Here is an 18,843-nt window from a genome sequence, read left to right as displayed (position 1 = left end):
TACCTTGTTCTGTTTGTGCTTTTACATCCAACAATAGGACTGACAAATGGAGATGCCTCAAAAGCCTTCTCAAATTGACATGAGCGATTTTCTACCTCATTTTGCCACAACAAACCCACTATGATACCAGGGCATTGTCACTACTCGCTTTTATAGTGGCAGAGCCAGTTTTGTGATCCTTGTAGACATTTTGCTTTTATCTGAGCCCTTCTAACCCTGTTTCTGCTCTGTGTTTTTTTTGTTTCTATCTCCGTGTCAACCTCTTGCTCTTATCCGCATGCACAATTCAGGGCAAGAGCAGTGATAGTTGCCAGTGAGTGTATGAGTGTATTAAATTGTATGGTAATCGCAGTGAGAAAAGGGCACACGGTGCAGTTATGTTTCTAATGAGACACAGAGAAGCGGCCTGACCTCTCCAGCTGGTGCGCTGCAGACATTCATCATCCCAAACACACGGTGGATGAAGGGGTGAGGGGGGAGAGAGAGAGAGCACTGCCCTCTATTGAGAGTAACACCACACTGCGGGTAGGCAAGAGGAATAAATTAAAGATGAAGAAGGGATGATGAGAAGAATATTAGGGGAAAAAACCCACCTTGTAGAACCAACACAAAGAGGAACAGGCTGGAGAAGCGGGGGTGTCGTTTTGTGTTCAGCACTGAAGCTCTGACTGCTTGCAGCTACATTGTAAAGCAAAACTGTCTGTTACCGATAATTGATTTGGATGTAATTATACACCATAAAGCGTAAATCACATAATCACTACAGTCACTACCGCTGAGCCCAGGATGCTGCCAGGCAGTAGAGGATACTGTGGCTTTGTGGCACTCCAAATTTTTGTCTCTGAAAGAAACTGAAAAGAAAAAGAGGTAATGGATGGGCTTGAATAAGCTCCAACAAATGACTGATACTCTGTCCGCAGACAGAAGTAAGGATTTTCAACAAATCTGTTAATACAGCTAACCAAATAGAACTAAAATCTACAGCATGGCGTTATGTGGGATGTTTGCGCTCATCAGTTCCTCTCTTTTGCTTTTGATGTTTTTACTTTAAAAGGGAAATCAAAGGGCAAAAAATGGTCAAGAAATTGCTTAAGTGTGCCCTACATGAAAGCATGTTTTTTTTATTCATATAGTATCAACACAACTCTTTTATTCTAATGTAATATTTGGCAAATCGTTTGATTTTATTATTTTTTATTAATCCCTCATTTTAGTTTTTAGAGTTTTTCCAGTGGCACAGATCCAACCTCAAAAATGCTGATTGAACTGTGTAGAATTTCAACACAGAGAGTAATATAAGTAGAAAGATGTGATAGAGATGGGGTAATTAATTCAAGGAGAATGTATTTCCTTCTCCCCATCTTTTGTACAAAGCGGGGTACATTGGCCTTACTTTACACTGAATACATTACAAAATTTACTGACAATATTTTCCAACTGTTCTCAAATCCTATTCCGTGGAAAACCAAAACAGATGAGTGTTAGTTCATCTTTCCAACTTGCCACAACTTGCAAAGGAGCAGCACTGAGATCAAATGTGTGAGTTAATAACTAGATCGCATAAATTCGAGTTCTTTTCTGCACTACTTTTAATGGAAAAACTGGGTATTTCTGATGAGTTGTGGATTGTTTCAGAACCCTGTTACATTTTATTATTTATGCACACTTGGTTTAAACGTTTCCTTTTATCAGTTCTTTACTTAACATTAGAATTTGTTTGCCATACAGACTTTGTACCAATATATTAATAAGGACATAGCTAGTATGCACGTCTTTCCTAAATAACTTAAGGATTTAAAAGGCCTTCCTGCATTTAACAGGGATTCTTTCTGCCTGGCTTACCAAAACGTGAAAGTGATGGATATATTTAACTGATGTTGCCACAAAAAGAATGCTATCAGACTCCAACATGATTTAGTTAGTTGGGTGTCTTTTTGCCTTGCTTGGGCCATTTACCCAGCTCTGTCAGGTACAAAAATTGGTTTGTGATTGTTGCATCTTGCACAGAAACTTCTACAAATATCCATTTTTCTGCCATCTGCATCCTGATTATTTATTTCAAAAAGCAAAACGCTTTTATTCTGTATTCAGACAAAACAGCCCAGCATGGCAGGCATTGTGCACGATCCATCTTTTGTGTCTAACCCTGTCCCATGTTATTGCTATTAATACATTTCAGGGCCACCTGTTGTAGGATCTTTGCCATCAAAGCTGCTCTCTAGCTAGGTTGAACACTACTGAGAGAGTGGGGATAGTATGCTAATAGCAGATCTTACCTACGTTTGCTTTCAAATTTACCAGCATTTCCCATGATCTTGTGCATCACAACAGACACTTCATAAATTGTATACTGCTTTCAAACAGACCAAATTGCAGCTATCCACCGATCCGTAGAGTGGAGCCTATTCAAGCTGATACTGGACAAAAGAAGGGTTACACAATAGACAGGTCGCCAATCTATGACAAGATTAACAAAGCATTCAGATCTTATCCGTTCTTCTTCAGTTGATATATATTTTTATTGTGCAATTTCAAAACAACTTTATACGAGTTTGGAAGCCTGTAAACTTCTGTAAAGGCGAGTAGAAAACAACCCATATGGAAAAGAAATAGTAAAAACTTATATGATTTACTCATGAAAGTGGCCACTTTCTCATTACTTTCATATATTGTTTTAGGAAGTATCCAAAACATAAAAGTTTCATTATATAATTTTTCAAGGGATCTTATATCTGTTTTCACTCTTGTATGCTTTTCATACAAGTTTCACACAAGACAGATACAAACTTTATAAGATTTATATATATCTTTTCCATATGGGAATACGGAGGGGACGGCAGACAGTAAAAGGCCTGAGGGCAGATTCGAACCCAGCTCTCTGCAGTAGCCTTACAGCATATGGATTAACCTGGTGAACCATACTGGCACCAAAGTGTGGCACATTTTTGATACATTTTTCTCTTTGAATTTCAAAACCTGTATTTAAATGGGTGTACAAAATAGAGCAATGCAGCAAAAAAGTATTTGTCTTATTTGTTTGTTTTTTGTTTTTAAAAAAAATTGGGGATAAAAGAAGGGAAGGCAGATCCTTTGTGTAAAAATCCCATGACTTTTAACTTTGTGAATGTTAGTACAGTACAAAGAACAACCCCTACCTTTGGCACAATGCTACTCACCCGTGAAATTCTGCTTTGTTCAAACGGAACTGCACCTTAATATTTCTCATTGTGGGGTCAGATTCACAGCAGTGCTCCTCTGTGATCATCCAGAGCCAAACCTTCTCAATGGTTATTTGAAAGCATGTTTTTGTATAATTCAGAATATTACCCACTGAAACTGAGAGGCTTTTCTGCCTGACCTAGAATTGCTATTTAAGCAGTTTTCATCCACACTGATTTCAGTTTTCAAAACTGTCCTCCCTTGCATTTCTTTCTTTTTATTTTTTTTAAACCGGAGTGGATCCTTAAATCTGCACTTTGAAATGGGGCTAGCGTCTGAACTGTGAACATAAGGGAGAGTTTGGGGATATTTAACTGCAGACTTGGCCAAAATATGTTCAAGAAAAACCTTGGATCTTATCCCTCAAAACCTCCTGAACCTCAGTTTGGACTCTATCCAGCCTTGTATTGATTGCGACACAGAAAAAGCAAACCTACTTTTTAGGCTAGAGATATAATTAGGATAGTACTCATTATAAACAGATGCAAAGCTAACAACATCTTGAATTTTCATGCCTATTATCTTCTTTTTTTTTAAATTATAGGAAGCATCTGAGTTGTTTTTAGCTTTTGTTGTCGCTGTGATTTAAAGTAGCAGACTCTCACAACCTCAGCACTTACCTCTGTGAGTCACTTCCAGACTTCCAATCTGGTAAACTGTATTATTCAAGACAGTGCGTGCTCTGTATATCAGTCTCAGGTTGTTCAGAAAATGGTGCGGCATTGATTTTTAGCTGCGACAAAGAGAGGTGAAAGGCAGCAGCTTGATCAAGGCAAGCATTCAGCAAATCAAATAAGTTTGATGGGTGTTCTTTGACATTCATTGTTTTTCTGCTTTGTTTGCATCTCCATCGGATGCTGGAAAATAATTTGCATGGCCCTGGCAGTCTGCAAGACAGACTTCATATTGCAACGATTTATTTATTTATTTTTTGCACACATCGTGGTTCATGGAATTTTAATGGTTTAATGGTACCATCAAAGTGTTTGTGCTACATAACTTTTTAAATAGGTGATTAAAATGTAAAGTGTAATTCTTCTTTTTAGGTAGTTTTCCCTGAATGGGCTGACCGATGTTTTATTTCCCCTCCTGTTAATCCTTCCATCATTCCTGTGTGTTCACATTATTTCAAGTTCTTGTGTTTGCTTCTTTTTTCCTTGCTTTACCTTATTTTCCCTGCTACCTTCTTATCCCTTTTGACTCCAACCTTTTATTTAACCTTTTATCAAAATCCACTCCTGACATACAAATTTTTATCCTCTCTCTGCAGAATGGAGGCAGTGGGCTACCAGCGAGTGCTACAAGTAGACTTGGAGGTAAATGGGCTGATGGTAACTCAGGGGAGCAGGGAGGTGGCATGGCAGGTCGAGTATCCGCTCACGCGCACCCTGACCAGTGAAGTGCAGACTCTCATCCGTCTGGCACCGCAGGACCTGGGTGGCATCGTGCCACTGGCCATGGTGAGAAGTGACTGGTTGGAAATTGGAAGCATGTGTGCGTAAGGGAATATGTGTCTAAGTTCAGTGTTAGGCTAACTTAAAATAACCCATCAACACTACATGCATTTGTTTTTTGAGTGTGTTATCACAGATAGTTAGAGCCACAGTAAGTTTGCAAAGTTGTTACTTCCAATGTTATAAACTGTTTTACTACTTTGTGTCTGATACTTTACCCCAAACCAGTCGTCAGCAACCTTCAACATCAAAAGAGCGATTTGAGTTGCTCCTACCAAACAACGGGAGAAAAAAACCAGCATACCCGGGTCATTTGGGGTTGACAGGGGACAGATGAAACTGACTGATGAAATTAGGAAAGGATAAATAATGCATATATTATATGTATAAGGGTTGTGGCATCCTGGTGATGCTTTTTATACTAGTCGTCTGTGTATTCAACTTCCAGTGCAGAAGTCTACATGAGACTAAAATGCCTCAAAAAAAGCACATCAACAGATTCGGTCAGACCAACTTTAGCTCTTGGACACTGACATACTGAGAAGAAAACAAAAGATTTATCGAGACACATAAGATAAACAGAATCTGGGGCAGACCTTACCTGGTAGAAACAGAACACACTTTGGCATGTGAAGAGCTCAAACAAGGGTAGCAGGTGATATATAATCCTACACAATGGTGGAAACTTGAGCTAAATGTGACCCATGCAGCAGGACAGTTGTCTTAAGCAGATGAGACCGCATTTTTTTAAAAATGCATCAATGAAGTGCTTGTTGAAACAAGGTGACCTATATCCAACAAAGCCTGTTTTGCAATTGCAGAGAACAAGACTAAAACATGATTAAGAAGGATGATCAAGAAGGTCTTGAGTTAGAATCCAGGGTGGGGTACTCCTAGGTTTACTGCTGAATCTAAATTGTGAGTGTGAAAGGTTACCTGTCTCAGTGTGTTAGTCCTGTGACAGACTGGTGGAGTGCCTGTGAAATCAGGGATAGATTCCCCCTACTTCTACCCCACAGCCTTAAATTGGTTAAGTGGTAGTCTGAAAGCAAAAGCAAGAGATTATATTAGATGTCTAGTAGCTTTTGAACTTATTTCCACCCAAAAAGTAATATTATATTAATAACATAACTCTCTATAATGTAGTGGTTTATGCATTCAACTATCAAGATCACCAGTTTCATCCCGAAAGGAGAAACAGTCCCTTTGGGGTTGTATCAGGAAGGGCATCTGGTGTAAAACTCTGCCAAATCAATGCGGAGCTACCCGCTGTGGCAACCCCTTGTGAATGGGAGCAGGGAGCAGCTCAAAGTAGCTATTAATAAGATAAACTTTCAACTTGGCGGCCATTGCATTGAGGCTGGTGTTAATTCAGGCAGGCTAGAATATCAGCTGTTGGCTCAGCTGATTCCTTTCTACAAATCTAACTGGCAAATCTCATATAGCCAGTGCTTTTTTAGTTTATAGTTACTGCTGCCCTTTTACAAGCCGCTTTCCACTGACGTCTCCTCTGTTCTGCACAGGAGTGTTGCTCTTCTGGTTTTACATACGACAGAACAGAACCATGTCAACAAATTAAACTAATTTTGAGTTTGACATCATAAAACCCAACACAATGGAAAATGTCTCGGCATCTTAATAATGCTGAGATGTGGATGCACTGGAAAGTTAAAGAGCAAAAAGAGAGCTGTAATGAAGAAAACCTCACAAACCCCATTAGATTTGTGAGATCAACTTAAAGCTAAACATAGTACAAGATGAACACCCACATTCAATCATGTCTTGTAACAAGATAGTTTTGGCAGTTACTTGGCAACTGTTTCTTTTACTTGTTTACTATGACATTCAAGGTCCAGTGGAAATACTTTAAAAAAAACATGTTTCTTTTTAAAGAGTTTACAGCTCTCCCACACTAAAAACATTTTTATAATGTATAAATGATAAAAGGGATAAAAGCAGCATGTCCTGTTCAGTGAACAACAAGGTATTGTCTAATTAGGAGCCACTCTGTATTTCATTTATTTTCATTTCCCATTTTTAGTCTTAAAGTCTACAAGTTTCTTAGCAAGGCCATTGTGCATTTTTTGATTCTGACTTTAAATAAAAGTATTTAGCCTCTTTATAAAGAATAATAATTTGCCATATGAAAGGACTAACTTCTAATCGTCATGAAGCTTTTAAACGCCGCTCTCAATTTGCAGAATGAGAAGTTAAATTGAGTTGGATTTTAACAATCCAAATGTGGATGAATTGGCAAGTGGCTTATGATTGCTAACTGTATTATCATAATGACACTGTAAACATAATGAATTGTTCTTAATTGTTTTTGAGGAAAATCGTTCTGTGTGCTGAAGAGAGAATAGGGCAGTTTTAATTTTTGTCATTGATTATGTCCATGTACAAATCAAATGCTTTCAAGCACTTCATAAAGTTTTATCATACTCATTTTGTGAGGCAGCAGTGCACTGCTGATTTATGGTTTGTGGCGAGTAGAGCAGCTTTAAGGCTTTGGCTACATTTCTCCACTTTTAGTGGCTTAATAAAAGAGAATGCACACTCCAATTATATTGTATTAAATAATAGTAATACTAAAAAGTTTAATGGACAACTAATTGAAAGAGATATGGAAAAAATGCAAAGATGTATTGTAATAAAGATTTCAGAAAGTACTGACAGCGTGCAAACTTTGATTTAAGAAGAAAATGTGTCTTATTAAAGATTCAACAATTTGTCAATAGGTCTAATTAGTTAGCTGTTATTAAATTAATAGTAGTAGTAGTAGTAATAAACATTTTCTGTTAAAGTCTTATTTAAACATTATTTAAATGCCAATTAGTGTTAAAGTAAGCATGGGGTGGCAAAGGGGCAACAGCAGGAATCTCGGGAATGCAGGCGACGGAAACGGGAAGGAAAAAATGATCTGTTAAAAAAAAATAATAGATATATACAGAGGGCTGGCTGGGAAATGGGACAAAGGCATGCTCAGGTGAGGTGGGAATATAATCAAGAAAGTGAGGAGAAGAAACAAAGGCAGGAAGACACAGGAAAATAACCTTCAAAGTAAAACAGGAAGTTACTCTAAGACAGATAACACATTGGCAAAAAAAAAGATAGAAACCGGTTAACAGAGAAGGTGAGAGGAAATGGGGAAACTGAAGGAGTAAAGCAAAACCAATATGTGTGACAAAAAACAGAAACAATAACATTAACAGTATGCCTCTGTAATCCCCCCCCCCCACACACACACACACACAAAATAAAAATAAATAAATAAATGAAGTAAAATATTTAGCTAAGAAGCCTAAATACACCAAGGCTGAAGACCTAAAATGAACTAAGAGCCCACGCAACAGGAAAATGAATTTTTATTTAGAACTTTTGGATAACGTAAAAGTGCACTGCAATAACGAAGGTAAATCTTAGAACAACAGTACTTTGCTATCTTTACTAGTGCTGTAAGTTAGTTAAAAATTGTGATTGTGTTTGTGGCCACACCGACACAGTGTTCACACACTACCTGCACCACTGGCAAGTTGGCCCACTTTACAAAAAGTCTGAAGGATCAACTACGTTACAAGGGCGCATAATGGTACTTCAACAGAGTGATCTAAAAACAGCAGCCCCATTTAAAATATTTAAGCAATATAAGAGAAGATCATGTGAATTACTCTTAGCCAGTTCTCAAAACGTTTTGCTCACTCCTCATATGTAGGACACTGTCTTGGTGCAGTCTTTGAGACGTTAGTTGTCTCTCTGACTTCCGAAAACAAATTCTGCTCTCTAAAGGGCACCCATGCTTTGACAGCACATATTGCTTGTTAAGTGCCAGCTAATAAATTAAAGGTAGACGAGTCATTGTCTGAGCAAACTGCGCCTTAGATGGCCATGTCCAGGGTATACCCCGCCTCTCGGAACAATAACAGCTGGGATAGGCTCCAGCCTCCTCCAAAACACCGAACCCGATAGGATGTGTAAAAAATAGATGCACGGCTGGATGGATGGATGGGTGGATATATGACATCAGCCATCACCTTTGCGGCAGTATGTGTAGGTAGACACCAATCATTCCTGGCACTTAGCAGTACTTGTCTGGATACAGAATGCCAGACACCCCTGTTCAAGAGAACTCTCATCTCTCCGTGAGTGCTTCTGGCCTTAACTCCCACAGAGAAGCACACGCATGCTCACACTCACCCAGTACCTCCTGGCTGCCAAACATGAAGTGCAGAACTTGTCTTTTTTTTTTCTTCCTTTTTTTTTGTTGTTGTTCTTACAAGGGTTTTTTTTGAACAGCTGAAAATGCCTAGAATTGCTTTTTAAATTTGTCATTTGTGTGCATGCACAAAAAGGTCAAGAAGAAACAAGTACGAACGAGTAGATAAGAAGGCGCATGTTTAAACAGAAGATGGGTGAGATCAGTTTACGCATACCCTGACATTTTTAATTTTCTTTCATTTTTACTGAAGACATGTTTCTGTGAATTCTACAGGTATAAGCTTTCTGCAGTCAGTGTTTAAGAGAGCGCGAGAGATCAGTATTGGATATTCATCCCGCAGCAATGGTCAAAGCTCATAATTTCAGAGGAGATGCATTTTCCAGGAAAATTGAACAGAGCAATTTGTAGTTCAACCGATGACTCGCAATTTTGTGCCTTTTATGGCAGAACAGGATATTATAGAATGCTAGATGAATACTGAAGACAATGAGGATCTTGTGTGAGTGCGCTAAGCAAGTAATTTAGCATTCAAAGCGTATTTCTTTTTTTTTCTGGATATGAAAGGAGAATTCTGACGTGAAGATTAAATAATCAGGCCCCATCTTATCTTAATGACCTTGTAGTACCATATCACCCTATTAGAGCACTTCGCTCTCACTCTGCAGGCCTACTTGTTGTTCCTAGAGTATTTAAAAGTAGAATGGGAGGGAGCGCCTTCAGTTTTCAGGCCCCTCTTCTGTGGAACCAGCTTCCAGTTTGGATTCGGGAGACAGACACTATCTCTACTTTTAAGATTAGGCTTAAAACTTTCCTTTTTGCTAAAGCATATAGTTAGGGCTGGACCAGGTGACCCTGAATCCTCCCTTAGTTATGCTGCAATAGACATAGGCTGCCGGGGGATTCCCATGATGCATTGAGTTTTTCCTTTCCAGTCACCTTTCTCACTCACTATGTATTAATAGACCTCTCTGCATCATCATATCTGTTATTAACCTCTGTCTCTCTTCCACAGCATGTCTTTTATCCTGTCTTCCTTCTCTCACCCCAACCGGTCGTAGCAGATGGCTGCCCCTCCCTGAGCCTGGTTCTGCTGGAGGTTTCTTCCTGTTAAAAGGGAGTTTTTCCTTCCCACTGTTGCCAAAGTGCTTGCTCATAGGGGGTCATATGATTGTTGGGTTTTTCTCTGTATCTATGAAGTGCCTTGAGGCGACTTATGTTGTGATTTGGCGCTATATAAATAAAATTGAATTGAATTGAAGATGAAATAATAGACTTGTAGATATATGTAATCTATTGCTACCCTTAAGAAAGACAAAATCATAGAGAGATTGCATTGCTAATATTAAGTGGCAGTTATTATTGGAAAATTTGTGAGTTTAGTACTACTGAAAACTGCTTTCACGAGAGTAGTTTTTAGGAGTTAATACTAGATTGTATGGGTTGTTCAGATGAGCAGTTTTGTCTCCATTTAGAAACCCTCAGTGGCTCTCGTCTTCAGTTTGTAACGCACTCCTGTTTGAAATCTCATAAATCAATACATTTAATAGAGGACAAGCGCAGAGGAAGTTGTCTGCACTTAAGACACTGCTATTTTCCTCTTACTGTGTGAGAATTCTCGTGCATTACTGAGATACTGAACTGAACTCTGGACCTGTGAATGCCAGCTCGACGTCACCAAGACAAATGGCGCTACATTGTTTGTGTTAAGTGATATTGGCTACTCTGATTTTAACGGGACAATCAAAGAAAACTGCAGGGCTGAACACAATCTGGCCCGGGAACAGACAGGAAAAGAGAGACGATGGTGGTGTTTCATAAAGACGGTACATGCAGAGAACATGCCAGCTGAGTGTGCACTACTTTTATTGCATCCTCCCATGAATTTTTGATCCCTCTCTTGCTGCTCCCTGCCTCTCTGTTCTCTCATTAGAAGAGACAGCCAGTTGGCCCCCATAGCTCTTTACAGTACATCCCAAATGTAATCATTAGCATTTTATTCATAGCTTCTGAAACTCACTCTATTTCAAACTCAATAACATTCGCTTTGTGCTTACAGTCCCATAACATTATAATCAGCACCATTAGCAGGAAGCTCTGCATTAACTGTATTTGTGGCCGTGGTTAAGCACCTTTGTCTAGAATTATAATCACCAGGGCAAATTCAGATTTATTCATTTTGGCTCCATTCAGTGGTTTAAAGTGACTTTTTTTTTTTAAAGAGGGTTTTCCTTTTTTTAAATGATTTATAGTCCCACGTTTAAGCAGTGTGTAAAGTTACAAAGCCCAAAGTCAGCACCAGAGAGAGTATTTCTCTGCTACAGAACTGAGAAACTTTCTTTGTAGTCAAGGCTTCTCATCTGTTAGCCTACCTGTCTTTGTCACTATGTAGGGAAAAAAAAATGTAAAATACCCGCATAGCGGCTACTTTGGCACACTCTCAAGGAACGATGCAGTCTGCCATTATTTACTTTGAACAGCCGCTTCTGCTTTCAGAAAGTCTCATCTGCGATCAAAGCACAGCAAATGTTCTTTTGTTCACTTCAATAGTGAACACAAGAGTCTTCATCCTGTCCAAGCTCTTGAAGAATGCAAGTTAACCAGCAGCTCGGAGAGTGCTCTTCCCATACTCACAGAAAACTCATTACTTTTGCAGACATGGTGAGCAATCAGGGTATAGTCCTTTTTTTTAAGGGCGGAGGGTTAACAGGGGCTGGAGGGTACCCCCAAGTTAAAATGATCTTTCATTAACAGATAATGATACTCTGAAGCCAGCAAGACACCTCCCTCAGCGAGGGGTGCCTAGTCCTAGAACAAATCCCGTGTCAATACATGAAACAGTTTCTGAGAATGTAACTTTCGGTTTGTCAGATTGGTCAGAATTCGCACTGGTGTTTTAAAAAATCAGAAATTCCTCAGATAACATTGGTAAAGCTTGGCGGGAAGTTTATCTGTGCCAATAATGGTGAAGATTGAAAGAGAAAAAGAAAGTGTTTTCGATAAATCAATTAAATTGCCATGACTAGCTGCCATCTATCAGCCTTCAGGCCTCCTGCGAGTATTACAAGTCAAGAAAAAATTTTTTGGTTAAAGCAAATACTGTAATTCAGCAGCTGAAATACTACTTGGGTGACTGGTGAATGCATCGAAGTTTATAGTGCTTTTGAATAACAGGGTCCTGAATCCATATACAGTGGAACCCCGACTTACGAATACCCCGTTAAACGAAAAATTCAAGTTACAAAGGCACTGAACGGCAATATTTCTGCCCGTGTTACGAAATCCGCTGGCTCTGATTGGCTGAGCCCAGAATGTCCACAATGCCTTCCGAATCATGTGACAACCCCTTGGCTTTCGTACTTGCGCTTCGCTGTTCCACTTGAACGACGTTTTGTTGTTGCCGTTAGCAATTAGCCTATAGCCTATTGTTCACTCAAAAGGCGCGATGGGTGCTTTGACTTACGAAAATTTCAGACTTACGAAAGACCCTCGGGAACTAATTAATTTCGTAAGTCGGGGTTCCACTGTACCCAGTTTGGTTTTCTCATTTACTGTCCTTGCAATTTTAAGTTGGCAATCAACTTTGATGGACAAATGCTTTCGAAAATCAAAAGAACAAAAGAAGAAGAGAAAGCAGAAACCCTGTGTGTTCCCATGCTGCTTGGCTGCCTAAACCAAGTCCAAAATAAAGGGTCGTATATCTATAATTTATACAAAGTGCTATCACTGCATCAGAACTCGCCAGCAATTTTCAAGCAAGATGCTATCAGTCATACTGTTTCACTGTCAGTAACAGTATTTGGAAATGACATGACAGAGTACTAATCGGGAAGCAGTGAGGCTATCCATTGGCATGCTAAGTGCCCTCAGGGCAACATTAGCCATCTGCATGCAACTATAATGCCCCTTATAGCTTAATTAAGTCCTCTTGTGTATATATGGGTCTCTAATTTTCTGCCTTATCTTTATGCTGTGCTTTTTGAATAAACAAATTCTCTTTATCACCTTCGCTCTGGGGAAAAATGTTCCTTATGCATCAGGCTTGTTTGTCATTGTTGATCCTGATCATCCTACAGCAAGCAGGAGAGGGAGATGAGACAGCAGACAGTCAGGGAGATCAAAATTAGCAAACTCTATTCAAATAACAATGTTTCTGTTATTTATTTAGTTGTTTAGGACTGTAATTTCTTTGCTTCTTCTTTTTTCCTTCCTTCCCTCCTTCTGTGTTATGCACATGCCTGCATTAGAGGCCAGCTGACACCAAAGCTGAGGCTCTAAGGAAACACTTTATAAAGATCTTGCGGGGGGGGGAACCAAAAACTGAGTAATGTCATACCAGTTTCGAAATCCTGCGAACATCTTTTCTGTATAGCAATTTCTGCATGTGCATGCTTCACTGAATCACTGAATCTATATCCTATGCAAGAACGAAATGAAGGGTGGCTCAAAACCTTTGCACAGTAGTGTAAAATAGCAGTGTCAGCAAGTACCTTCATCTTATTGACACGCAACTTCTAAATCTAAAGAATGTGAATGATCACATTGGTTGGACTCAAAAACTTTTTTTTTCAGGGTGGGTTGTGTAACAGTGAGCATGAAGCGGAGCGGCAGAGAATGAGGATGACATGTGTGCATATCCTCTGTACTCACACACAAACTATTTCACTTCTGCCGCCCAGCATGTCTCTCTTGCCTCTCTCAGGGCCCAAGATATGTATGTCAGTCAGGCTTTACTTTGAAGTTAAGCCTGTCCGTTCTGTCATTTGTTGTGGTTTGTTTACTTTTTTGCTGGCTTGCCTTCCTTACCCTTTCCCTCATTCTGTCAGGCTGGGTTGAGGGTCTTTTATTTGGCCAGCACGGGCCATGGTCCAGTATAGTGCTCTCTGGTTTATTCTAATCAAATGGCCTCAGCCGGAGACAGGAGAAAGGTCCTCAGAATATGGACAGGCTTTATCAGCGACAGCCAATTTATCACTGCTGACTTTGGCATTTCCGCTCCTTATGTTAAAGTGAGGAAGTATGAGGCAGGAAAAAACAACAGACGCTTAATATTTAATCTTACTAAAAGTATTTAGAGCTCACAGTACACAATAACAAACCCAACCCATTGCCAGGACAAGAAGTTATAAATCAATATCTAATTAATGAGGAGAGTATAAATCACTGTAGGCCCCAATTTAATAATCAATAGTGGTATTTCTTACTCATGGTCAATGCAGAATGGCCCCAAACTGCCTTCAACTCTTTATTTGCTAATACTGCAATTATAGCTGCTATGCCAATTGAGGTAAATCAGCGGAGACGCAGAAGCTGATTATTCAGCTTATTTCATCCTCAAAAAAACTCCAGATTCAATTGACTTTCAGCGTGTTTTCATCAAATACCTAGCTTACTAGCAAAATGTAGGATTTCTGCATACTCCGCTGTAAGTACTATGGAGTATTTTTGTTCACTCCCTAAAATGAAAACTCCAAACCCTGACGATTTGCTAAGTTTCAGCAGCTACACGTAAAATGACTGTCATCTTCCTAACTTTGGCAACAAAATAGTAATTTCCCTCTTTTGCTCGCTCCATCACATCACTCATCACTTCAGTTATCAGCACCTTGCTCCGATTTTTGTCCGACTATAGCACTGCAGTGCAGAACACCTTGGCTGCTGTGCCTTTTTTCCCAAGTCATAACCGTAAAAGGATTACATTGTATGAACACCGCTCTCTCCTTCTGTTGTATCACCATTTCTAACAAAAAAAAAATAGTGGGAAAAAAGAAATTAAATCCTTAGAGGCATTGATTCCCCTGCCTTTGCTTTCATTTTATCTCCTACTATACACTTTAAGATGTTCCAAAGTTTTTGAGTGGCAGGGGGAGACTATATAGGTGCTAGAGGGAATAGACTTTTTGATTGATAATTGATATGAACTGAATGGATGGAGTGCTGCAGTGGCAATATAAACCTACTGTACTGTTGGCCAACACAGAACAGGACCTGTGAGCTTCCTGCCAATCTCAGCTGCTTAGAAAACAGTTGAGCTGTGGTTTTCTGTGGGTCAGAGGCATCTGTTCAGTGACTGAATAATAAACAGCTAGCCATGGTTAAAAGGTGTTCTGGGCCACATCTAAGACCAGCATATCTTAGATGTGTCCCTACCCTGCTCGTTTAAACCCTTTGAATAAGTCTATATGGATTAGTAGTCACTTATCATTATGCTGTAATTTCTTTTAACTCCATCTTTAGACCTCTTGTGCTTATAAGGTGTATCGTAGCAAGAGACTACACACAAAATCACAATTTTATGATTTTATTAGCAGTAGTTTTTGTATATTGTTTTTTTTTTCATAATAATAGTGTTTTACTATTAATACTACCCTATTTCCTAGCGTTTGCTCTAGCATCCAAATACTGTTACTGACAGTGAACAAGTTTGCAAAAAAATGTGAGGAAAATAATACGTTATGTTGTATGAATGAGCAAAGAAGCTGCAGTCGTAAGATGAAACAATCTGATAGGGGTATAAACATTAGTCATTATTCACACAAGCCTGCCATACAGAAGAGGGACTCCACTGCAGAGACTGGGAGGTTATCCAAAAGTGCAGGAACTTTAGGGGTTTGTTGTGCGTAGTCGTTATGTGAAAAAAGAGCCATCAGTTCCTAATTTTTCATTGGACTTGTCTGATCTGCGCAGGTCTTGAAACCAAAGTGGCAGAATAATAATGCCCTCTTGCAATAAAGCATATATATTAAATCAAAGTTGGGTAACAACAGCAGATTTTGTCCTTGAGCATTTACACATTTACATACAGTAACTATTCTCCAAGCAGGACTTTTGTAGTTTGTCTGCTACCTTACACATCATTCATCCACAACCATATCAGCCCCCACACACTCTATGCTTCTACCCCCTGCTGCTCAGAAATATAATGGCCTTTTATTGATTCTCCCTTCTCTCGCCTTCTTTCTTCTCTTTTCTTGCCCTGCTCTCTGCACTGCAATGAGAGGTTGTTAAGATAAGCTGCAGCATGAGAAGGGGGGAGACATGCCTCTTTTTCTTTTTTCTTTTTTTTGAGCTGGGCAAAAAAAAGTAGGGTGTCTTTGTGCTTGCAAGTGTGTGTCTAAGTTAAGTTGTTGCATATGTATACTGATACTGTGGGTTGCTATGCAATATATGTAGCACTTTTATGTGTTTAGCTGTTTACGTGTATGTGTGCACATTAGTCTATAATATAGTCATTTTCAGTCATAAATGCTTATCTGCTGGTGTGTACAAGTACGCCTCGTCAATGAGGAATACACACCAGACCTTCTCATCCACAGGGGGGATATTGAACAGCCAGGCGGTGGCTGATGAGACGTAGGTGGGTTTTACAGATGAAGACGCTGCCTTTGCTGCCTCGTGCATCATTAATGCTCTCTTATTAAATTTCACTTTTTTTGTCATTATGTGGATTACATTTGATCTTGTTCACTACTCAGTTCTTTATGAGAATGGACAGTCTCCGCAATACATGCCGAAGATCATTAAGACCTCTTTTTTATCATGCTGTTCCAGTTGTAATGGCTCACTAAGCAAAAAAAAAGGTACTTCCCATTACATGTAGGAGTAGTGATCACACAGAGAAGACTTTTTACAGGTGCTTAGTATCATCAGCACCATGCAGTTAGCAGCAGATATATTTATCATTCACAACAAGGACTAGAGTTTATATGGATGTCTCACTTGTTGAGTGTTGGCTTTACTGGATTGCTGGAGATTTAAATATGCTTGCATATCATTTGAATCTGTGAAAAACGAGCCTCACTTTCAAATCCATTTCAGGAAATGAATTGTGCGCTGTATATCCCATGCTTTACCATCAATATACTATAAATGATCTGAAACTCAAACAAGGCAGACTTGCAAGTTTGTTTGTCTTTGTGAAACTTGAAACGTACAAGAGGCCTAACAATTGTGCTTGTAAAGGATAGCACTAAATTGCTCACTTGCAGGAATTTGCCCTCTGTTCATTCTAACTTTCGGGTTTGTTTCCCTTGTGGCAGGACAAACACATCCCTTGAGAAAGATCTATCAGCCAAGCAAGAAATATTTAAACAAAACAGCATGGAATCACCACCACACATTTCACCAAGGTTAAAAAGCAGTTTCTCTGTGTGTATGTCTGCAGATACGGGGGATAGTTAATGACAAAGAAAAACAAAAAGGCAACTGTTTTAATGAACAAATAGATGCCTTTGGCATTCACAGGCTCTTAGTAGTCTTATTTAAACTGAGCAGTGATGAGAATGATCTACTGTTATAGCAAATCTTCTATACGACAAACACACTGAGAACTCAAGGATTACCAGGCATTGTCTTAATTGATCTCATTATCTTCTTCCTGCTCTTCTGTAAGGGCTGTCATTCTCAAGTGAATCTAGCTATAGCTTTGGAATGACTGCAATTTGGTGTGAAGCATTATTGTCAATGTTTTGTATTTTTTCTTTTAATTAAGGTTGGTTCTGGGGAATAATGGTGAATAGCTGGGAAGACTCGAATAACTGTCATACTGTGACCTCACTGCAATGTAAACCAGTAGAGGGAACAATATTAGGCATCTGTTTACTGATCTGAAGAATTAGCACTGTATATGTGATGTAAAGCCCTACGTGGTTCAAGAGGGGGCTGTTCAAAATCGATTTAAACTAATAAGTGATGTCTCTCGGGGCGGTATCGGCTGGGCTAAAGAGTAGACATTCAAATTAAAAAAAAATCAAGGGGAGAATTAGAAGTGAGCTTACAACATTTCTGTAGCCCAGAGCTGTGTTAGCTGCTTCTAATCTTCGATTGAACCATCACACCCATCATTGAATATTGTATTGTGGGGATGTAGGTATCAGACTTTAAGAAGGTAGGAAAAAAATGCATGGAATAAAGATTTATATATATTTTCTTACATAGAAATGTTGCATTTTTGATCGTTCAGAGATTGAGAATCTTGTAATCATTCGAGTTATTTTAAAAAATGCCACACTTAGTTATTTCAGGATTGTTAAATGTGAAGACTTGCTGCTTCATACATTCTATGCAATGTAAACAAAATGAAAAAAGCAGGCTTATTGACTGATGCAAAAGTCCATTTAAAAAATCGTTACTATTTGCGCTCAAAGATCTTTAAGTGAACAGTCACACAGCCTCACTTGTGCTTTGCAGGATCTCTGTAGCAGTAAATAGCACTTCTCACAGCTGCTGCTCATCCTTACTGTATGATGGGCTACTTGAACGCGGAGGTAAAAAACCTTTTGCAATAACTACAGTCTATAGTTGCGTGAGATTTGACCTTCGGATAATAAATGGCATTTGAAACTAGGTTCACAGCATATAGAAGACTCATTAGGGATATCACTATAAATATAAAACGTATATTTTTTTTCTACAATACATGTTTTTAATGTATGCAAACATACACGAAGTGTTGTTTGGTCTAGCTAGAAAACAAAAGACTGAGCACTAAAGCCTTTTGCCTAAATATTATGACCCCCACCCCACAGGCCAAAAGTTTGCCTATACACAGTGGGCATTTCTAATAACCCTTGCCCTGCCACCACTGAGATTTTTGGTTGCTTTGTTTTATTTGCACTAGTGTGCAGAAAGCATTTAGGTCATTTTGAAACACACTGGTATTCCTGCTATGTATTTGTATTCTTTTTTATTTTAGCCAATTGTTATCCTGTTTATGTTTATGTATATAACTTGGAAAGCTGCCAGTAAGTAAATCGTGTTTTTCCAAGTCTACACATACAGTGGGGCAAAAAAGTATTTAGTCAGCCACCAATTGTGCAAGTTCCCCCACCTAAAATTATGACAAAGGTCAGTAATTTGCACCAGAGGTACACTTCAACTGTGAGAGACAGAATGTGAAAAAAAAATCCATGAATCCACATGGTAGGATTTGTAAAGAATTTATTCGTAAATCAGGGT

General features: G+C 39.0%; 1 protein-coding gene across 1 annotated transcript in view; it reads left to right on the top strand.

The window, feature by feature from the left end:
• si:dkey-112m2.1 (transmembrane protein 132C) overlaps positions 1-18,843 on the top strand; it is a 184,126-nt gene that overhangs the window by 136,882 nt on the left and 28,401 nt on the right. The window contains exon 5 of the mRNA XM_004538248.3: positions 4,490-4,679. Within this exon, the coding sequence (XP_004538305.2) occupies positions 4,490-4,679 (190 nt within the window). The remainder of the gene's footprint in view (positions 1-4,489; positions 4,680-18,843) is intronic.

The sequence above is a fragment of the Maylandia zebra genome, linkage group LG7 (assembly GCF_041146795.1).
Source record: "Maylandia zebra isolate NMK-2024a linkage group LG7, Mzebra_GT3a, whole genome shotgun sequence".
Taxonomy (NCBI): Eukaryota; Metazoa; Chordata; class Actinopteri; order Cichliformes; family Cichlidae; genus Maylandia; species Maylandia zebra.
The sequence above is the reverse complement of the archived record's forward strand: the minus strand, read 5'-3'. Positions and strand labels throughout refer to the sequence as shown.